The sequence below is a fragment of the Centruroides vittatus genome, unplaced genomic scaffold (assembly GCF_030686945.1).
Source record: "Centruroides vittatus isolate TY-2023 unplaced genomic scaffold, ASM3068694v2 contig_549, whole genome shotgun sequence".
Taxonomy (NCBI): domain Eukaryota; kingdom Metazoa; phylum Arthropoda; class Arachnida; order Scorpiones; family Buthidae; genus Centruroides; species Centruroides vittatus.
In genome coordinates, this window is record NW_027122325.1 from 5,154,663 (window position 1) to 5,179,295 (window position 24,633).

Consider the following 24,633-nt stretch of genomic DNA (forward strand, 5'->3'; position numbering starts at 1 on the left):
TATTTTTATTAAATCGATGATTAAATGATTATAATTAATGTTACTGTTTATCAGGTTTATATATAATGATATTGTTTTTACGTTTTTAAAGAAAAATATTTTGATGGAATATAACTATTTTACTATCATCATGAGGGTACAATGTTCAAATAAATTTATAATTTTGGAAAAAAGTTGTAATCGCCAAAGTTTAATTAATTTATGTATTAATTCATAGCATAAATTTGATTTATTGTTTTGTGATGTCTGCCTAAAAGTAAGGTACAAAAGAGAAATTATTAGCCATTTTTAAAAATTGTGTTTATGTTGATGCTGTATTAGAATATGATGAGATGTAACAATATTAAAAACATTAATACAGTCGACTTTGCATAAGTCAACACCCGAAGGGGAAGTGGAAATGTGTCAAGTTATCCAATGTGACGACTAAAGCGAAGTTGGAAAAAAAACCACAAAACTACAATTAATAAAATACAGTAGTGCGTTATACAGTAGTATAGGCTTACAATACATTGTGTCCTCCATTTACAATTACTCTGTAGATGATGAAAAACTGAAAAATTCGTTTAGTGTTTGTTTTGAGCACTTAACTGTCTCAACTTTCTTTTTCAACGATCACGAATGCCTTGAAAACACGATCTTCGCAATTGTTAATTGTTGGCAAGTAACGTCTAAGGATTCTTAATGCCTCTGGCATGAGAAAATGCAAAATTGGATTCTGGTGTGACGTTGATGTAGATTGTATATTTTCTTTTTGTTTAAGGTAAACGCACCGGTAGTGGACACTTTTTAAGGGAAATTTTTCGAATTTTTTGAAACTGGACCCCTATTTGGAAGCCTTATGGCCTAAAAGTTATATTGTCTGTTAGAGTGAGTGAATGAAGATTTTGTCTAAGGATTTTAATTGTGTTGGTCTCATAGAATACATTTTAATTTAATTTATTTTGTAAGGTTGAAAATGTTTCAGTAGTGGACATTGAAAAAATTGAGATATTTAGTAATGGACAGGCATTTGCACCATTAGTGGACAAGGAATATAGAAATGATTATATTCAAGATGAAATCATTTTTATTTTTCACAACTTGCAGAATTTGACAGTCTTTACTATAAAGAACAAGAACACTGTGTTAATTATAATGACAACTCATAATTAAATTAAATTAATTAAAATATCAAATTGTACAAATGTAAATTACATGTGCATAGTTTGTAATGTTTATATGAAAATTGAACTAGTAAGTATTATGAAACATGAATATAAAACATTACAAAATTAGTATAAGAAACTTTATTTTGTTATTGTTGCATTATTCTTAACAAATACAGATGTTGAAGTAAACGAGACCAGTTTTAACATACTGGAATGGATTATTATTACACTCAATATTAAACACTTAGAACCCAGTTTTATACTATTATTTATAAGTTACATTTAGGAGAACTCAAATAATATGCCAGCATAGTTTAAGGAAATATTGTTGCATTGTTAATTTGTGTCGAACTACTTATCTATGTCAATGCCTTTCGAGAATTGACAGCTCTCTTCCAAAAATTAGAGGCTTAGGAAGCCTTGAGTCAATATGAGAGATATTTATCATTTGTACATATTTTTCATTTTTTGCAAATACTCTTTTCATCCTATTTATGGAATTAAACACACTCAGTTCCGCAACATTATCACTGATTAAACTGGTAACTTTGCACACACATTTGTACTTTCTTTTCTTACCAGACAAGGTGGCAACTACAAAATCGTTCTCACGCAAGATGTTTGATTCCCTTTCCTTTTTAATGGTATTCCGACTGTGACTTTCAGACATATCCTTCCAAGATGGGACTTATCTGAGTCCCATTTAAAGTCCCTTCAATACTTTCTCCCTTTTCTTCTGTATCTTTCGATTCCCTAATTGCTGAACTTGGTCCAATAGTTTCATTTGAAGGAGGTTCAGTTTATTTTCCTGAAACTGAATAATGTCATCTTCTTCATCTTCTGTAGTGTCTTCTACATCTAACGTAACATTGTTTGTACTACTACTGTCTGATGGAATCCAAGAACCTTCATCTTCTGATGATGACTCTTCCTTTCTCATTTTCTTCTTTTGTTGCCTTGTAGTCTTCATTTTCATAGCTTTCTCTTCAGATTTTTTTTTTTTTTCTCAGCAGTCTGTTCTTCCTTCTTTCTCTGTCTTGCCAAAGCTTTCTCCCTTTTTAGTTCTAGTTCCGCTATTTTCTTCTTTTCCTTATTTTCATAATATTTTTGCCAAGCTTTTGATGTAACTACAGAAGGTATTATTTCCTTTTTCTTCCTTTTGTTAGTGATTTCCCTGGGTTCTGGCCAGAGAAGTGGCCTTTTGAAAGGACTAGGTACTGTTTCAGAGATCTGACTGTTGTTGCGGCTATTGTGCATACTTGTGGCAACAATGCTATTGCCATTGTTTGAAGTACTAGGTCCTTCATTTTGATGGTGGTAGTCATTATGAATATCTTGAATATATGATAATGTTAGAGCGGGTCCCATTTTCTTAAATTTGTAAGTGTCATCTTTCACGAACCTTCGGAGTGTTGACCGAGGAACTCCATGTTTATTTGCAGTTGTGTTAAGTGGAATCCCACAATGGACATCATTTACTGCATCCTTGATTCTATCTTCTTCATAAGACCACCACTTTTGCTTTTGTGATGGCATGTTTCTCAATCTGGGAAAAAATACTGGATGTGCATTTAAGGTTTATGATTTTAAAACTGAACTGAATGAAGAGGATGCAAACAACCTTTTATCAAAATACATCTCTACTGGAGACTTTGGTATGAATGTTCACTATTGAAACACCTCATTTCAATAAACGGACATTCACGATTTAATAGTGGACACCCCCTGTCCATGACTAGACAGAGTAACCAAAAAATGCCTGAATCAACACTGTATGTTACTTAACATTAGGTGATTTAATTTTTGACTTGATACTGATTAAAAGTGAAAAGTTCATTTTCACTAGTTGTGGCCACCTCGTCCACTAATAAAAATTTACAATATTTTTGTTTCATTAGTGGACATCTCATTAAATTGACTTGAGAAATAAAAATACTATCAGGAAGGTCTTAAAACCTACCAACAAAGCTCATATTAATAGTATATCACCAAAAAAACTTCTGTGAAACTAACTGTTAATACAGCAAGCGTGATTTCACTTACTTAGTCCTTAAGGAAACGGACAGCAGACTCACTTGTCTTCATATATCAGCAGGAATGCCATCACTAATGAGTGCAGGAAAACATCCCATGATGCACTAGAAAAGGGTCAGTGCGAGTTACCACTACTAGAGGGTTCTGTCTACTGAATGATTTGTATGACGACACGGTGATTCTCGTGTCAGACAGGAACAGTGGAAATCTGCCTGTCCTCTGTAACAATTTACTTGAAAAGGTTTCCAACTGGAGTAAAAGTGTTAACCTCTCAATCAACTACGACAAGTGCACGTATATCATTTTCTCGAAAAACTCGCCTCTCCAAAAAAGTCCTAGGATTATTATAGACGGGCATCAGATTCCCAGAGTAAATAACTTCACTTATCTTGGGGTTGTTCTTGAGCAGCAACTCCAATGGACCAAGCACATAGACATGGTCAGTGCCAAAGCTATTCAAGTGTCTAATGTTCTGAATAGTATTGCAAAAAATATCTGGGGTATACGTTATGATGCGGCACGGTATATCTACCTGGGGGCAATAGAACCTATTCTTTTGTATGCTGCGCCAATCTGGGCAGCGGCCACCCAAACTATGTACATTCAATGCAAGCTCCTAGAGGCACAGAGGATTGCCGCTCTACGTATTTGTACAGCTTACAGGACGGCACCTACTTCAGCCTTGCTTGTCATTGCGGGCCTCCTTCCAGTGTATATTAAAGCCAAAATGGCCAGGTTGATCTGGATTATCTGTAACAAAATGAATGGCAAAGTTTCCAACAGCAGCAATAGTCATAATAACGTCCTTTCTGTTTTCCCTGACCAAATAAAGAACGACATCGCTAACTTTGGTATCGAGCACAAGCAGGCAAATTCCAACTATTATGAAGACTATCCTACTCTCGATGATAACTACTTAAGTGAAAATGTTGACAGCGACATCTCCATCTATACTGATGGGTCGAAGAATCTCACAGAGGTTGGGGCAGCTTTCATACTTTACCATCATAACACTGGCACCATCCACAGATCTGCTTTCAAGCTGGGTCTACACTGCACTGTGCCGCAGGCGGAAATCCTCGCCATTGTCAAGGCAATGGATCATGTTTATTCTGATTGGTTTCCTCGCAACAAAACAATCACCATCTACACTGACAGCATGACAGCCCTCAATTCCATCTTCAGTCCCCATAATAGGGGTGAAAACATTGCGCAAATCCATCGCTATCTTAGCACCAATAGCCACAAGCATGTGATTTCTTTTGGGTGGGTCCGAGGACACACTGGTGTACCTGGGAATGAGGCAGCTGATCGGCTGGCCAAACAAGCCGCTGCTTCCAGCCTTATTCCTTGCTACAACAAGATTCCTGTTTCGAAAATCAAGCAATGGACTTGGGAATTCGCTCTTAGTCAATGGCAAGAAGAATGGGATAACGGATCTACAGGCAGATTAACGCATACCTTTATCCCAAACGTTAAGGAAAGACTAAACAATAAACAAAAATAGCTACTGGAAAATAACTATTAAAAACAAAAAACCTTGATAATTCCAGCAAAAAATAGAGGCTTAAGGAGCATAGATACTCCATTAATAAAAGCTTGGATACTACTGTGCTAGCAGCTTTCGCTAAACATCAAGATGTTGACATTTATTGGGATAAAGCGTCTATCATTAAGGCCACGACCAACAAACAAATGCTGAAATATTTAGAAAAACTAGAAATCTACAAAGCCCACGTTAACACCGGTTGTATTAACCATAGAGACGCTGATGCTTTGTCCACGGCTTTGAGATCGTTTTACCGCAGTACATAACGTTTTTTCTTGTAATAGACAAGTTTTTGCGGCAATATTTTTGTTATTTGTTTTATTTTTTATTTTTATTCTCACTGCGATATATTGCGCATGCGCAATTTGTTAATTTCTTATTCAGAACGGCATTTTTACTTTGGAATTAATTTGAATTTTAAATATTTGCTTGAGTTCTTTTTCTGCATTCTTTTGTTTTTAAGTTCGTTTTAACTGATGAAGGCTGTTTAAAACAGTCAAACGTTTTTATTAAATATTTTTTGCTGGAATTATCAAGGTTTTTTGTTTTTAATAGTTAAGGAAAGACTTAAATGGAAACACCTTGTGCCTACTTTTTCCATGACCCAGTTAATTACTGGACATGGAAATTTCAACAGCTATTTAAAAAGGTTTCATCTTAAAGACATGGACATCTGCCCCTGTGACAGTACTTCAAGACAGTCAGCATTATCTATGGGACTGTGAATTTTTCACACAGGAGAGAGTCATACTCATGGGGCACGTGCTCCATGCCGGAAACAACTGGCCATGTCCTTACAGCAGATTCATGGAAGACCCGAACATTTATAAACATCTCATCAAATTTCTGGAAACAACAGCAGCACTTAACCCACCATGTGACCAACAATCTGCTAGAAATGATTGATCAGCTGGCTAACTTTTTCTCCCTGACAATTGTTCCAGGCTTCCAATGGTTATGCTGCTCTATTAGCTGTTGCTGCATGTTCACAGTCTGTTCCTTCATTGTGTATCAGGGTAAGTAGCACAGTTATCCCTTGTGCAAACGTGCTAGTCCACTTTCGCTATGTGTGTATCCTGTACGTGTAATACACAAGCGAGATTTTGCTGTACTGTACATATCTTGTTTCTTAGGCATGTTTTTGTTGTATCTTTATATGTATACATTTTATGTACTGGCCGTTATCTGGCGCCCATCAATGTATTTTGGTCAATTCTCTAATGTGTGTTATGTATTGTTATGCTTTCTGTAATTGCGAGGCAGGCGCCATGTACTCTTACCTTTCTATCCACTTTGTCCCATTTTCATCCCCTATTCTTCATCTCCTTTACTCCCATTTCATCAACTTTTCCCTCCCAACCTCCAGGTTGTACCTATGAGTGAAACCTGGAGGCACCCAGGGCCGGATTTACCAATCTAGGAGCCCTGGGCACAAATTCGGTGGGGGTCCCCCCTTTAAGAGTAGGCAAATTTGATGATTTAGAAAATTTACACAAAATACTGTACTTTCAATTAGATTTGAACTAGGAAGTTGTAAATTTCATTTAAAAATAAGGTTATTGTAAACATACATATATTTTATTGTGTAAAACTAATTATTTTAATTTAACTGAAAAATACCTGTGAAATTTTTTCCCGAAATTTTCCGATGTTTCATAGGTTTTTTCCGGGTTTGGTTTTCTCTGCCTGTTGCCCTCATGATTAGGCCACACTAGGCTGTTGCAGTAATAGAAAAAAATTATGTTTAAACATATTTTTTTTTAGTTTTGTGGGGGCCCCTATTTTGTGGGGGCCCTGGGCACAGGCCCCAAATGCCCTTATGTAAATCCGGCCCTGGAGGCACCCCCCCTTTCTTTTCAATTAAACAATTAGACTGAATGATTTGTATGTTTGAACAGTGAAGCCATCTACAACCTTATTACTCATATTTGAAGTTCAAAGTGTCCACTACTGGCGCAGTGTCCATTACCAGTACATTTACCTTATCTGTTATTATTTTATACATAAAAATACATAAAATGTTAAGGCATTTTTATTAATATATATATATATATATATATATATATATATATATTATTATATTATTAAATATAATTATTATATTATTAAATATATTAACCTTTCAACAGTGGAATAGTCAGGTGTGGGGCACTTAGTTGTGAAGAAATGTGGGAAATTTTTAAAGTATATTTTCAAGCGTTTTTCTCATTACCATTTTGGAAAAAGATTTTGTAAACAGTTCTGTCTAGTAAAGAAAAGTCTTTTTTTATTGTTACATAATTCATTTTTATGTGAATTTCTTTTTCGCAGTAGTTTTTGGCTAGTTTTTGGTGATACCCCCAAAAGAATTTAGAAAACAAAAATCTTCAACATGGATGACAGTGATTTGTTAAATAGGAAAATTTGTCAGAAATAGTATCACATGTTATATACATAACATGTGATACTATTTCTGACAAATTTTCCTCTGCTTTTTTCAAATCATTTGCTCTGCTTTTTTCATAAGTGAGGAAAAGTACTGCATAATACTGAAAAATACCATATGTACAGTACCTGCAAATCATATAAATGAAAAACACATAACTGAAGTGTTTTATAATGGAAGAAATATTGCAGAAAATATGTAATGTATAATTACAAAAAATGTTTTACATTGCATATGTTTTTTGCATAGTTTCAACTGTATTTGTCATCTACTGTGTAATAATTACAATTATTTATTTAAAACTTTTACTGTAAATCAGCTTAGCTTTGCTAAATTTTGAAATACATAATTAAACTGTAATAAGGAACATTTTATATTTTTTTGATGTTAGACAAGAACAAAATAGTTCAAATTTTATATAGAATGCAACCTTTATAAAACATAACATAACTTTAGGATTAACATTGTAATTATGTGAATTTTGATTCAGTTATATAGAAGTAAAATACACAATATTAAGAAAATAAAATAATTCTATATTCAATATAATATAATTAAAATAAATTTAAAAAAATATATAATTTAAAATCATTATTAAGCATCAAAACTTAAATATGTTGTTGTAAATTATTACTTATAAGTAAATTATATATAATATAAATTGTTACTTATAACATATGAAGTATTATATAGTTTAAACAGATTAGTAGCAAGATTGCTTATATGTATACATATGCTTAAATGCAATAATTTTAAGTTGAAGTAAAAGTGATACAGAAAATATTGTTAATGAAAAATATTTTTAGAGTTATGCAAATCATACTTTTGAACAGCTTGATTTTAACTTATGACATTTAACTTATATATAGTAGAATCAAAAAGTTTCTGAAAATGTTCAGGACAATGCAGCACAGCAATCAGATAAGTAAAAATAAAATTACAACATACAGTAGTACCTTCTTGATATTGCACAATTTCATTACTAAGCTTTCCTCCATTGACGTATGGCTGTGGATAGATTTACTGTTGCTCATCACAAATGGAGTCTAGTAGCAGATTATTACTTCAGAAACAGCTCACCATCATCATAATTTATGTTCTAAGCAAGAAAGGGACAGAAATATTCAACCTATTGAATGAAGTGTATGTTGAGTCAGCATTGAAACAACCACTGTATATGCACTTCTGTAAAAGGCAGGAATATTCAGCCAGTTATGGCTATCCTGCACTAAATGGAGAAAGATTGCTTCTAGAAGTGCATTAAGGTGATGTACAAGCACTGACAAAAATATGTTGTTAACCTTCAAAGTATTGTCCTTAAGTATGTTTAAATCTCCTTATATCAGTGGCGTGCCGTGACATTTGATGATAGGGAAGCTGTGTTTCTGTAAGAAGCCGACTTTCAGGGGCAATCAGTTAATTGCGCGTCAGTGATGGTCTAGGGTCCATTCGTACGTGCGAATGACAAAAATAAACAATTTATGTACTTTAATTCTAAAATACAAATAATACATACGTAATACAATTATAGAAAAACTTGTTTCTTTTTTTCATTTTCTATAAATTAACTCTATTCGGCGATGTTTTCCCACAAAGTCGTTAATTACTTTATCATAAAAGTCACTCGTCGTTGATTCCATCAACGTATTTAAAAGTTCTTTTTCTATAGAAAGCAACGCTAGTGATGACAATCTTTCCTCCGACTGAGTGTTCCTGGCGAATGTATGAATTCGCTTCATTGTTGAAAAACTACGCTCAACAGACGCACTGGTAGATGGTATTGTAAAAATTAATGATATTAAACCATATAATTCTATTAGTATGTCTTTGCTTGTTAGGTCATCATTAATTATAATATTTTTTATGTCTAAGAGTGACTTGCCAATATAGTCCGGACACGAATATAAATATTGCAATTCACTACGTAATTTACATAAATTAAAAAATTCTCCATAAAATTTACGTAAAGCATTAAAACTCTCTTCGGGAAATTGTTTTTCATAATATTTAAAATTATTAAAATCTAAAAGTGATAAAAATTCTAGAGATTTTATGTCGGCAAATCTGTCAATACAATTTTGTATCAATGTATCCATTATTTCATAAAACAGACGTCTATATAAATCCTTTTTAGACTCAATATCAGTATGTCTCATTCCTCTTTTTGGTTGAATTTCTAAAAAAGTTTCATCTTTTTTCAAAGCGTCCCAAATCAAATCAAAATCATTTCTTTTCTGTCGTAAAAAATCAATAAAGTGATTTATTCTAGTAATACAATATGCTATATTAAAATTTTTTTTTGTAATATATCAAAAAGGATATCTGAATGTGCAAATATTTGATGAAAAACTAGTAATAAAAAGTGAAAATCAAAATCTATTAAATAATGGTATAATCCTCTTGCGGCAATTGTAGTATCAGAATCCCATTGTTCTGGACTTTCAACCATATTCAACAACAAAAGTTTTAATTCTTCTTTATACTCCATAACGCAGTTTACAATCCTGCTATTGTAATTCCATCTAATAGGTGTGGCTGAAGGAAAACGCTTATTGACTTCTAGGTCTAAGGCGTGAGATCTTTTAGAAGATTTAGAAAAAAATGAAGAAAATCCTGTCATAGTTTGAAAAAATATTTTACATTCTTTTATATATCCAACAGATTGAGAGAAAACTAGGTTCAATCTGTGAGCATAACAGTGTATGAAAATAGCATGTTTGGATATTTCTTTAATTTTAGCTCGGACACCATTATGTTGTCCGGCCATTACGGCAGCACCGTCGTATGTTTGTGCCACTAATTTTTTAGTGCATTGAAATTCGTCTAAGTAACTCTTAATGTGAGTGAATAACGAATTTGTGTCTCTGTTCTCACTCACATCAGTAAAGCCCACAAATCTTTCTTCGACATTACCGTTTTCTTTCACGTAACGAAATACAGTCAACATCTGGGCTCTGTGGCTAATGTCCGTTGTTTCATCTACAATTATAGCAACAAATTTTGCGTTTTCAATTTCTTTTTTAATTTCTTGCAATAAAACGTTTCCTAACGAATTAACGAGCTCATTTTGAATTTTGTTCGATAAGCCAGTAAAAACTGTAGACTTCTCTAAATGCATTTTTAATTGATTATCTGACGTACTTAATAAAGAAACGAGTTCAATATAATTACCTCTGTTATTAGATTCAATACATTCCCTATGCCCTCTAAATGCCAATTCTTGCTTTGCTAAAAAGCATGTAATATCTATTAATTTAGATACAATATATCTATTAGCCGTAACTATCTTGTTATAATTTTCAATATTAATTTTATATTGTTTACTAATGTTAAATTCTATTCTATTTTGATTTCCAAATTGCTTCAATTTTACGAAAGAATCGATGTGACATTTACGATTTTCGTGTCTTTTTCTAGCTTTACTCAAATTATTTAAATCGTCAAAGCCATTCTTATTCCACACACTAATTTCATTTGAAAATAATAGGCAAGGCCAACAAAACAATTTTTGCATTTTTATGCATCCACAAAGCCATTTTACGTCTTGATAAATTTTATCGTGAAAATGTCGAACAAATTTTTTTGTCGTAGTACTTATATTTAATTTAGGCGTTGGTCTTTCTCTTTTAATAATGGCTTCTTTTTCATTATATTGTCTTGAGCCAAAACTTTTTTTAAGTAAATTTTCAATATCACAATTACAGTTTAAATCGCTAGCCATGATATAAGGGCTAAAATTAAAAATAAAATTATTAAAACTTACTTAGTAAAATAAAATTTGTGATGGATATACAATTATACATACCTGGTACAAAATATTCAATTGTATGAATATACTTTTGCGAAGAAACGTATATAAAAATACCATAAAATATTGTTTATTTTTAAATATTTAAACAATCCACTGAGTTAAAATTGCTCCCTGCGAGTGGCTCACGAATGGAAACAGAGACGATTTTGGTAGGTGTACAGTGAATGCATGCATGACAAATCCCGAGGGTGCCGATACCGGTCAATGTCAAATGCCTCTTTTGTCGCATCACTAGTATATCTCAAAGGATGCGACAGGGCCGTTGTAAATTTTAAACGTTTCTCACCATAGATGTAAATATGTTAAACTTAATAGTCATTTGTTTTCTAACTACTGCAATTCATTTTAGTACCAGGTGTACACGGAAATCAGTTCCCCACTGTACTGAGCTAGTAATTGCTTCGGTTAAGCTTTTGTTTAAGTCAGCAGGGTTTTACTTATGTCACCATTCCCTAATCTCTTAATTATTTAACTACTTCTTAGTAGAAATAACTCGAAACCAGTTACTTTGTACTCGAATATCTGTAGTCTTGGGAAAAAAGTGGAAAGAAATTTTTATGACAACCGATACTTAGATCGTACATTTAAGGAAAATAAATTCTAGAGCTTTTTTTGTACCATTGTACGTCTCATTCATTAAATTTGGTTGTAAATAATGATGCCAAAGTAACAGTTAATTTTTTAACATTATACAAGAATTGTACACGTTTTTTCTGCATTCCCTTACAGATGGGACATACTATAATCGTAATATCACCGGTTTAACATTGAAACCCGTAAGTAATATAAGATGGGAGAGCGGAATAAATATATCAAATATTTTAATGGATTTTTTTAAACTCCCGTCAACTATACAGAACTATCATAAAAACATGCCAGTAAACTCCTATCGGTTGGGTTAAGTTATAAATCTAGTCTAGGGTGGGCAACCTTTTTTATAACACGGGCCAGAATAAATTTTACGTTTTTCCGCGGGCCGTAGTAGTTAATTGACGCCTTTTTGTGACTCGTAATTTTTTTAGTCTGCAAATATGAAATAAATAAATAAAAAGTTTATACTACATTTATTTCTCTTATCGTTTTCGAAAATTACAAAGAATTGGAAAATTAACTATTAATTAGTTATTTTTCCAATTTAATAATCTATTAAAGATCTCGCGGGCCGGATAGAAACTTTTTGCGAGCCGTAGCTGGCCCGCAGGCCGGGGTTGCCCGCCGTTGATCTAGTCTACTCGTGATTCACGTAATCGGGCGAGAGCGGCCGAATATCTAGCAGGCAGGCGGCTAAACAGCCCACAACCGGTCCGGGATATAAAGTTAGAAGCTTTGTGTGAAGCATCCACCAGCTAAACCGGGTGACATTGGTGCTCTGTAAAGCGCATGCGCCAATGTCTATAATCTGGCTGCTTGGAAGTTGACAGGCAGGTGGCTAACAGCCCACAACCGCTCCGGGATATAAAGCTGTACTCTTTACGAGTGTGTCGCTTACCCGGTTTAGCCGAGTGAGCTAAACCGGGTGAGGTTGGTGCACTGTAAACCGCATGTGCTAATGCCTATATAATCTGGCTGATTGGAGACTGACCCGGTTTCGACATTCCTTCCGCCACCGAATTATTAGAATATACAATAGCAATCTTATCGTTTTTTTTCACATGTAGTATAGAAATTTGTAAAAGATACATAATGCAGTTATAATAAAATATTAATTTTAATTAATTCAAAGTACAGTCAAACCTGTTTTTATGCGGGGGATAGGGACCGCATTAAAAAAAACGCATAAAAAAAATCGCACGAAACTTCACGAGGGGCTATAAAAAATAGTTTTCGCAACACAATCAAAAAAATATTTGTTTTATGCGGTCAACAGGGACCGCATAAAAAAGTCTCACATAGAAAATAACTCAAAACCGTACGAAATAGAATTTATTGACAACAGATGTCAGCACTTGACTGCATCGTCTGGTCTATCGTCTGTTTTACATATTTTTGTCCAGGTGGTGTTTTGTTGACTTAAAAAGTAAATAATTTCATTTTTCGCATATTCATGCAATAATATTACTATAATAAGTGCATTTATGCTATAATAAGTTTATTTAGCTATAATAAGTCAACGTGAGACATGACGAATCGCACGAGACTAGTCGCCAACTATACCGCACAAATAAAAACTCGCACAAAAAAAACCGCACAAATTAAAAATCGCACATAAAAAGAGCGCATAAAAACAGGTTTGACTGTACGTTAAAATATGAAAATTTATATTTTATAAAATTCAAGGGAAAGTCATTGGAAGGTGGAATCGGCGCTTCCATCGCTTCCAATGACGGCACGCCACTGCCTTATATGTAACAGATTCCAGAAATAAAAATATTTCCAGAAACTTTTTGATGCTACTGATACTTGAAATTTATATGCATTTAGATATTGCTTTTAATAACTGTTCTCTTTAATAAAGAAAACAAATTTTTATTTTAGGATGGCTATGAAACTTCACAAACTTATCATTGTACTTCTCTGGAAACCCAAGAAGATAATGAAATATTACAAGAAGTATGTTTTTTTTAAATTAAATTTTTTTATTATATGATATGGATATATTGGTTTTTAGAAGTATAGTGTAGAAAGTCATTGTTTGATGGGCTTGTTTTGATTTTTCAAAGCTTTAAATTTAGTCTTTTTATGATTGTGAATTGTTTAGATTATGCAAAGTGTACAATTAGTATAATAATTAGGTGTGTTTAGGGTGTCATAGACCATCCATACACTCCATTTAAAATGAAGGAAAGTGAGTTGAATTTTCTAAATGAAATGTGATAGTTTTTAAATTAGATTTGGATTAAATAAAATAAAATAAAATAAAATAAAAAGAATTTTGGCTCTCATTTTTATAAAAATGCTTCCATAGACATGGAGTGTGATCCATTGAGAAATATGATATTGTCAAATAATCCTTCATTTTAAAAATAATGTACAGGTGGTTTGTGAAACTTTATATACTGTATTTACTCGCATATAAGACGAGATTTTTATTCATTTTTCACTGTTTCAAAAACCTAGGTCATCCTATACACGCGAGCAAAGGATTCTTTGCATTTTTGCAATAATTTTTATGAACCGTGTATTCATTTTTTTACCAGATGCTCACTCTCTGGTGTTTAAAAACAAAATTATTTTATCTGGGTCATTTGAATCATTCTTGTGTATTGTCAAGACTAAAGATGAATAATAATAGGAAAAGCAAAGCTTTTGAATTGAATTCCAAAATCAAATGGGAGCCCTGATATAAGCTTAAATTTATTTCCAGGTGAAAACAGATAATTATTTGGAAATTAGAATTTGGAGAAACTCATAAGTGTAATTGACAGAGAGTGGATTCGGCTGTTAAGAATAGGCAAAAAAGGTTCTGGATTGTCCAGCATTACATGAACAAATTATGTTATCGATTTTATAAGATTTGTCCTTAAAGTTTAAAATGCCAATAATTTTTGCATTTGATATAAAATTAGAATTGTATTAATAAAGTTAATTTTCTTTATTTTGATCCTTAACATCACACCTTGTCCTGAATGCATGATCATCTTATATGCAAGTAAATACAGTATACAGTATATATATAATATTGATCAGAGATTCCTTGACTAGATTGCTAGCAATTCCAAAGAGTTAGTTATATATATATATATAACTATGGGGATCAATAAATAAATGGAGGCAAATGGACAAAATTTATTTTTATTAAGTTTAAAAATTTAATACATAATAATAATTGAAATAATAATAAAATTTAAAGATAAAAGTAATAAAGTATTGGGTTGTTCGGAAAGTAATTTGTTTTTCCGTAGAAAAATAAATGCAATATTCTTATAATAAATAAATATTTTATTGAATTATATATTGACCATTTTGGTCAAATACCTGTTGTCATTGTTTCTGGTAGTAGCATGATTTCACATTCATAAAAATTTTGATTGTTGTTTACAAAAAACTGATTCAAGTGATTTTTGACATTGTCATTTCAAGTAAATGTCTTAGTTAAAAAAAATTTGTATAGACCGGAACAAGTAATAATCTGAGTGTGCCCGATCTGGCGAATATGGTTGGTGTGATAACACATCCCATCTAAGCTATAACAGTTTCTGACGACTTACCAAACTTGTGTGAAATTTGGCATTTTCATGGTAAAACACTACACTTTGTTGGTCAATTCTGGCCTTTTCTGTTTGATGATATTACTCAATTTGTTTACTCAATGGTGTACACTTTCGAACCAATTGTTAAATTGTCTGGTAAAAGCTCAAAAACAAATTTCTTTAAAATCCCACCATAGAGAGCATCTCTAATAACGTGTGGAACCCATATATCGAGCTTTGAAATGAAACCAATTTGTTTTAAGTAATAATAAACGGTTCAGTTTAACAGATTTAATTTCTTAGTGATTTCACGTGTTGTTATATGGCAGATTGCTTCAATCAGTATCTTTATTTTGTTTTCATTGACTTGAAATGGCCATCCAGAATGTGGTGTATCTTCGATATTAAAATTGCCAGAACGCAATTTTGTAAACCAGTTTTGGCACTTTCTTTCTCTCAGCACATCTTCTCCAAACATGTACCACAATCTTTTTCTTGTTTGAACAGCATTTTGGTTTTTTAGTTATAAAAAAGCAAAATAAGCCGAAAATGATGCTTTCGATTTTCCAAATTTGATGGGACACCGAAAAAAAAACAATTGTACAGAATCAAACACAATTTTTTACAAATAAGCCTTAAAATGTCAGCTGTCAAAGTATATAATGAAAATGTGGTTTAAAATAAAATTGGCTGGTAAAAATACATCTAATTCCTCTAGTAATAAAAAATCGAAATTACTTTCCGAACAACCCAATAGAACACACATATGAATTTTCATTTCTGTTTAATAAAAGAAAAATTTTTTTTATATTAATTTTTTAATGGCAAGATAGAGGCAGCAGAGGCACTAGTTTACTACTTTGGAAGACTGCAATTTCAGTTAACTTAAATTTTTATTTATTAATGAATTAGTTTTTATTATTATATATACGTATGTTAGAGGTCCCACAACACAGAAGCGTCCTGCATTTCAACCTAACATATCTGGTCACGTTATCTTAGGAGCACTAAAGGATTTACAGAAATTTTGTAACTATGGAACTATATGGTTGCATCTGTTTTTATATTAATCCCTGGAACAAATTTGTGTCCAGATTTAAGTGCAATTTCTATAAAAGAAGTTAATATGCTAGTATGTTCTACAAAATAATTCCTAAACTTACAAGATGCTAGATCAGAAATAAGTCCTAACTGTTAAAATAATATTCAATTCAAATCAATATAATTTTATTTACTGTTGATGTATACAAAAAAGAAGCACTACAATATCATGATGCCAAAAGCTCTAACAGAAACTGCTCAATGTGACTGACGTTTTAAAATTTTAAAAGCTGCATCTGACAATGTGTTCAAAGATAGAACATACTGATCTTTAATGATATTTTTCATGGAAAGTGTGTCTAATTAAAAATATATTATAAATTTTATTTGGATAATCCCTAGGTTGTGTCTAAAGTCAATTTGAAAGTGGATGTAAATTATGTAATGTGGTGTGTTATATGCCAATTTTAGATTAGAATTACAAACTTATCAAACAGCTTTTTCTTTGTCTAAAGCAATGGTTCTTAATTTAATTTTTTTGAAGTCACAGAAGAGTTTTGAATATAAGAAAAATTTGCAGAACACCAAAATCACTAAGGTCATAATATAACAACAATAATAATCACAAACATATCCTTTTATTAAAAAGATTACAGATTACATAACAGTAAAAACAAGAAAACATTAATTTAAAAAATATATTATATTTGTAAAAACTGTAAATAAAATAACTTATAAAAATGGAAGTTCTTTAAATCAATTTTAATGCAATACTTGACCTTGTTGGCTTCTGCAGATTTCAGGTCTAATATGTGATATAGCTATCCTCATTTTTTCTATATTAGGCTTTTGTTTTTTTAATTTTTATGTTGGTTAATGTTGAGAAACCAAGCTCACACAAATATGATGTTGAAAACTGTAATAAAATTTTCAGTGCCTTTTTGTAGAGAGCTGGATATAATTTGTAAGCTAGACAAAAATCCAAAAATCCTCAAGACTTATTTCAGAGAATTTTATTTCTAAACTATGATCCATTGGCAAGGTAACCAACTGTTCTTCTTGTAATTAAAATTTACATCTTGATGTATCAATTGTGCCAAATGCATTTCGTATCCAATCATAATTTTCTATATTTAAGGCAGGAGAGATAATCTAAGTATTAGAATCTACCTTTAAATAGAAATATAAACTAAGTTATGACATACAACAATCCCATAAAATTGCAATACTAAATGATCTGCCAGATTTTTTTATTGGGCTGTATTAAATCTAATTAATAATCTGATAGAATCAAATAATTCACAGGATTTTTTAAAATTAATTCAAAAATGTTACAAAATTAAATTACAACAAGTAATATAAAAATAAATTTTTTAAAGTAAATTCCTACTTAGGTCAACAAAGAAAAATTTTATTTTAGTTACTTTTTATTAAATAATTACAAAGTTCGCTTTTTTTCTCCTCGTGTCCTCTATCGGTCCGAATCGGCGTGTTGCTGATGGACGTCACAGTTTAAATTTAATTAATTAATGAATTAATATTTGAAAAAACTGTATTAACATCAAGTGTCATCCACTACAAGTTTTAAAAAAATGTATTTGAACTTGAGTGGATGAATAAAAAGTATTTTATTAACAATTGAAAATTTGAACAAGATAATATATATATATATAGGGAGAGTGTGAACTAATAGTAGGAATTTAAAAAGGATTTTTTAAATTTAAAATACAAATTTTCCATATTAAGTACATTTTAAAATTAGAGAAATTTTAATATAATATGCTTTATTTTATTTTTTCAAAATACCAAAATGAAATTGTTTTAAAATTAACCACTATTATTAAATTAATTTTAAACAAACTACCGTATTTACTCACATATAGAATGAGGCGTGATTTTAAAGATCAAAATAAAGGAAATTAACAGGAGAGAAAAATATCATAAAGGTGTTAAATATGTATAAACACTGCTTTCCACATGCTATAAAAGGTCGTCCTCAGGCAGACGATTTCAAATAAACATTTTTTTGAACAAAAGCTTTTGAATTAAAATTAACAGCAGTAGTCCATTGGAATGAAACTAAAGTTAGAATGACCAAATGTAAAGAATTTAAAATGACACTCATAGTGAGAATGTGCATGTGCCATAATGTGTTTAGTAGGTGTCAAGAAGGAGCTAGAGGCGATGTTTTAACCTTTTAAACAAATCGACCCACATAGCAGGCAATTCAAGCATGGGGGAGTTGCATGGATTTAGTAAAACAGTAAGGAGGGCCTCCCAAATATACACCAGACTCCTCTCCTCACAACATCTGAGTATTGCTACATGATCCCACAGCGAGATGTGTTGGTGTTGTAACACCATCCTTGCTAGCTTAGTGTTGCACCTGCCTGCCCTGATAGAATGTTGATGTTCAGTATGCAGCAAGACAACATTCTGGTTGTTGCTCCTATGTAGTAGGTGTGAATACCAGATGTTGCATTTTCAAATGGGATAGAGCAAATCCCGGACCTCTCTAGGATGGAAGCAACATCCCTGTCATTGCATATCAACCTCCTGAGATTTGGTTGCGGAGAGACCGGTAGAAAAAGCATGTTATCTATAAATACAGCAAATGCGAACAATGATGCAGCCACAGAACAGTAATGAGGGGTGGACTATTGTGCATTCCTTTTGGATGTGTAAAGTGGTGGCAGGAAAAAGAGGTCTTTTAACCTTGTTCAAGACGTACTTATATTTGGAATTAGTGTAACCCGCCGAATTTACTGCAGAGCGAATAGCAGAAAGTTCATTATTGATAGCAGTTTGTGTAGAAGACAGCAGAAAGGCCCATCTAATTAAAGGAGCTATAGCTGCATTGATGTAATGCTGTGGCAGGGATTAAAGGGATATGTTGTTAAATTTATGGAACACTGAGTACAATATGCCTCCCTGGGACTTTGAGATGTTTAGATCTAAAAATGCAATTTTTTTTTCTCCATTTTCTTTTTCCCATGTAAAATTGATGGTAGAGCAAACTTTCGTAAGTAAGCTTTTGAGGATGAGGAATTTGAAATTGTCTGTCTGAGGACGACATTTTATAACACGTTGAAAGCGCTAGCAAATATAGCTGTGTTTATACATATTTAACACCTTTGTGATATTTTTTCTCTCCTGTTAACCTAAGATTGGTGTGACATCCACCCTCAAACTGAATTAAAGGAAATTAGATTTATCAATACAATTCTAATTTTATTTTGTTTAATCACAAATAAATTATCATCAAATGCATGTATTAAGGCAAACAACCATGTTTTCTTGATGCTATCACATTTTGTCTACTCGGACTCTCCCTCTGAAGCTTTGTTACAACTCTCCCTCTTTTTCGCTCTCGCTCCACAAAGCATCGTCCCCTGATTCGTCAAATAAATTTGAAATGCAGTATTTACCGAATGACTTTGCTATCAGCTCTTGAGGAATGCTTTTCTGCAAACTTGATACCCACGTAGCAAAACCAAAAGATTATAATATACATGACCAGAAAAAGTTTATTTTTAATGATTCAGAATGTGCAAATATCCATTAAAAATGCCAATTTAACAAATATGAAATAACTAAATTAATAATGATTACTAAGTGACCAACTGTTTTCAGACTGTCTCTTTGAAAGTGACATTCACCTTGACCTCGATAGCACCCTGTTATAATGGCAGCATGAACTGTATATGGTTCACAAAAATTATTGCAAAATCACAAAGAATCCTTTGCTCACACATATGGGACAACCTAGGTTTTTGAAGCAGTGAAAAATGAATAAAAACCTCATCTTATATATGAGTAAATACGGTATTATAATATAGTTAAATTTTTAAGTCAATTGTGAGATCCTTGATTCAACATTTTGTGACCCAATATCTCCTAATATAGAATAAATGGTTTATTCTCTATCTCTGCTTTGTTTGAAATGGGAAGTTGTTGTATGTGAAGTGAAGGCATTGAGGCAAGACACTGTATTGAATAACTTTTGTGGAAAAAAGCTTACAAGTTTGCACTGAAGATCTTCCTCCAGACGGCATTCAGTTTGCAAGTTTAATCCTTGGTAGTGTACAGAATTATCCTTTCAGTTATTTCTATATAATTTGTGTTTCAAGGTTGTCTTTGTTCCATAGCGAAGTTTGATTGATGATGGTCATTGGCTTGAAGAGAGCATGCCAAGTAGAGAATGGAATTTCCTGTTAGAGAAGGTCTGAAATTTTGAGATGAAGTGACTGAGAAGGATTCAGGCAAATGAACATGTAATTTGATAGACTGTAGATCATGGAAAGAGAGTAGGTCTCCTTGCAGATGAGAATTTTGTTACACAGACTTAAACCTTAGCAAGAAAGGGATCATGGTGAAAAAACAGATCTTAGACAAAGAATGTAAATCTTTTTGAGATAAAAGGACCTCTTGTCTTTGAGGCATGGAGCTCTGATTGGTTCCAGTTACTTTTTCTTTCTGATTGGTCCTTCAGCTTTTTCCAGGTGAAATTCTAGATCAAATTGGGCTGTGAGAAAGATTGGTATTAATATTCAATTTCATTCGGCATCCCAGTACTGACCGAATGACGTATGATGAACTTTGGAACCTTTGCTTGTAATTCATAACATTGTTTTCTCTCCTGACACCAAAGAATTTTAATTGTTTTAATGCAACGTTTTTATTAAACAAAGTAATTCATTTCATCATTATTTTGTGTTTTCTGTGATTTTAAAGATGAAAGTTTGAATTTCTCACTCAAACACTCAGACTCAAGCTCATATGTTAGAATTTTAATAACTTGGAACTTCACACAATTATAAAAGTTGTCAAATTTATTGAATTTGAAATAAATATGATTGAAAAAGGAAACATTTGTTAAAGAAGTTATTGTTAAGGAAACATTTTTAAATTATTAAAAATATTTACAATTTGCAATTTATGATTATTAAAATATCATAGCAAATAATTTTATTTCTAGACTACAGTAAATGATCCATCATCATTGATTTCTAATGGATTGAATAATTCTGCAAACAATTCATTACTGATGCATGATATATCAATATCTACTGAAGCACATCCATTAAGAAGTTCTCACTTGTCTTCCATCTACAGTGCAGAATGGCCACTTGAAGATGGTAATTTTATTTGTATTAACTATTTAGTAATTTTGAAATTTGCAACAAACATTTCTTCAGAAATTTATTATTTCTTCAGAAATGTTTTTGCACATTTGCTTGCTTTATTTTTAAATACAAATACTTATTAAAATTTCTGGTACATACATAATGCATATGTTACAACAAACTCTTGAACGTTGTTCATTTTGTGAAATGGACAACAATTTGCATAATGTGAAAAATTGGCTCATCAACTGCCAGTTTCCTAAATTAGGTCAATTTTTTGCCAAATTTGTCAAATTGCTATTTTATATTTTTCAATAAGATACTAAACATTTATTTTGTTCATTGAATTATGGCTTAGAAAATGTTAGAAGATGAAGATTTATTCTACTATTGTCTTCTTAGTTGAAGATTACATAAGGATATTTTATTTCTTAATGATATTCATTACCAGCATGTTACATTAAATGCTAGATTAGGGCTTAAGCAAAAAAGTGAATACTAGTACAAAAACTTCAAAACAACAGTAAACAAAAATGAAACAAAATAAAATTCCTCCAAAATATATATGTTTATACATTTACTACAATATTACATTAGTGACACTTGGGGCAATTGCAGTTTTATGAATTTGACAGGAATACTGTCAAACTTTTGTATTTACTTTTTTATTATATGTTTAAACCTCTATTCTAGCTTTTAATGTAAGTCTGTTATGTAAAATCAAAATTATCCTCTAATAAACATCTAACTCAGTCTTGTGCACCAATATCTTTTATGGTATTTTATTTCTTATTTATGGTACTATATTCTTTTTATTGAAATATATTTGAGTGGTTAGGCTCATTATTGTTTCTGATGTCTTAACTATCAATCATTATTTAATTAATGTTATAAACTTTTTAATTTACATTAATGTAAAAAATAATAAGTGATAAAAAATCATTGATTAAAAACTGTATTAATTATAATTATGCTTTTTATATATGATTATTTTTTAAATTTTCATCACAGACAGTTTAATAGTTAAATGCAAATGTTTTTAAAAAGATTAATTATTGAAAATATATTTGTATGCATATTTTTTGTTATATAAATAAATAAATAAAATATAAATTATATATATTTATATTTTTGTTTATTTAAACATTGTTTTTCCATAGAAATAGTTAATAATATATCTGACAATTTAACTACACGAAATCATCCAATGAATATTACAAATCAAGCTTCCATTTGCTTCAGTACTTCTAATACATTGACAAATCTTCATGGAACTGCTACAAGTATTCAACCTCTTGGAACTAAAGTAAGTGAAGTCCTCTGTATTATACTTGTAGTTATCCCTTGATTAATGCAATTAATTGATTCCTTGACGCTACCACATATATCAAACTCATGTTAATTAAAGAACTCATCTTTCAGCTCAGTTATCAGTTGTGGGGCAGATAATCATTTTTTAATTGATATTTGGAGCAGAAAGTAAATCTGTGGAAAATCATAATTTTACATATAAAAAAAAATATAATTAACTTTAAAAAAATTCACTTAAATGAATCTTATTACCTGAACGGAAAGTCTCCAATTAATTCTTTTGTACTCAAATTTGTGACAATATAAACATTTTTACAAGCCTTAAAATTTATTGTAAACACCAATATGAAACAACAATATCTGAAATTGTGACTAACTCTATAAGCAGATGTAAAAGTCATAAAAGCACATACATGATGATGTATGAATTTGTACAAATTTACATTAAGCTGAGTAGACATATGCAATTTTACCAGTGTCGGATTATTTTTTGCTCACTGTATATTAATGGAAAAATTAAAATTGTATATTTGAAGAAAAAAAGTTTAAATTTGTTGAAACTTCAAATTTTTTTCCCCCACTGATTAAACTGTACTTTTAATGTTGTTACATTATACATATAACTTTATTTGTGTGTGTGTGTAAATTATATAATTAATTAAATATATTAATTATTATTTTCAATTTATAACTCTTATAATGTCTATTTAAATTTTTATATTAGGTTGAAATGGTATATTCATTGTTATCAATGTTGGGAACTCATGGTAAAGATGATATGAGTTTGAAGTTGTTGGAATTATCTAGTTCTGTAGAATGTTGTATAGCAATGAGACAATCAGGTGAGATTTTATAAATAAATTACTATGTTGAAATGGCTAATTTAAAGTTTTTTTTTATTCAGTGTTTATAAATTATTATAAAATTATATAATTGCAAAATATCGTTATTGAACTAAATTTTAGTTTTTCATTTTCTACTTCCTATGAAACTGAAAAGTAGCAGTGGTTTCTACTGATTACTATCAGTCTAATCAGTTTTAAAACATTATACATTATAAAGTCATCAATAAATCAATTTGAAGGGGTGTTCGTCGGTTGTCGACAGTGTTGGAATGCTTTTTACTTGAGTGTATAGGCTTAGACTTGTTAGAATTGACAAACGTCAAAAGTTTTGCACGATGTCCTTTGGAAAATGGATGTATGTTAATAGATTATCTTTGATTTTGATTTTGTATTTGTTAATTATGGCTAGGATAGAGACAAATCCAGGGCTATTATCCCGTTCGCCACAACAAATTGGTCAGGCTGATATGCAAAGAAGGGGGTGCGGCAGGCCATGCAAGGACAATTCCAAAACACTCGATAGAGATAGTCAATTAGAAGCATTACTAGGTGAAGAATGCTATCAAGCTGAGCAAGAATATTATAAACATGACTCCAATGATGTGAGAAATGCTAAAATACAGGACTATTTTGAAACAATTTGAGAAACAGAATTAAAAGTGCCAGAAGAACCTTAATATTCCTTGAAATCAATGAGTTAATACAAGAAAAATTAACACAACTAAGTACAGAGCTTCAAACAATCGAATCAGAAGTAAACTTATTGAAAGAAGCAAATAGAATAAGTCAAGGCAAAACCACGAAAATCATGCAAAAGTTAGAAGAAGTGGACGTAATTACCAAGGAAAATTGCTAGATTAAAGGTATATTAGAATTTGAAATTGACCAATTAGTTAATGAAAAAACTAACAGAAACATTGTAATTATAAATTACCTGTTCAAATCTACAGAGTATCTAACCGAAATAGAACAATTCATTAATATAGATTTAGGTATATCAAATAACCATATAGAAAGTTTAATCAAGATAACAACTAGTGATCTTAAACCAATTGTGAAAATCATACTAGACTCTGTATATGTTAGAAATTCCATTCTTAAAGAATTCTGGGAAAAGAAAGCTAATTTTAATATAGAAGGAAAACAAAAATGATATTTACAGTGGATCTATGTAAGAGATCGAGGTTAAGAAAAAAAAAAATTACATACA

The 24,633-nt window shown here is 31.3% G+C and overlaps 1 protein-coding gene across 1 annotated transcript in view; it reads left to right on the top strand.

Annotated features, from left to right (window-relative positions):
• Positions 1 to 24,633, top strand: part of LOC136978732 (adenomatous polyposis coli protein-like) — a 99,455-nt gene that overhangs the window by 22,975 nt on the left and 51,847 nt on the right. Inside the window, exons 2-5 of the mRNA XM_067274526.1 lie at positions 13,446 to 13,520; positions 21,120 to 21,279; positions 22,428 to 22,573; positions 23,303 to 23,420. Coding sequence (XP_067130627.1) covers positions 13,446 to 13,520; positions 21,120 to 21,279; positions 22,428 to 22,573; positions 23,303 to 23,420 — 499 coding nt within the window. The remainder of the gene's footprint in view (positions 1 to 13,445; positions 13,521 to 21,119; positions 21,280 to 22,427; positions 22,574 to 23,302; positions 23,421 to 24,633) is intronic.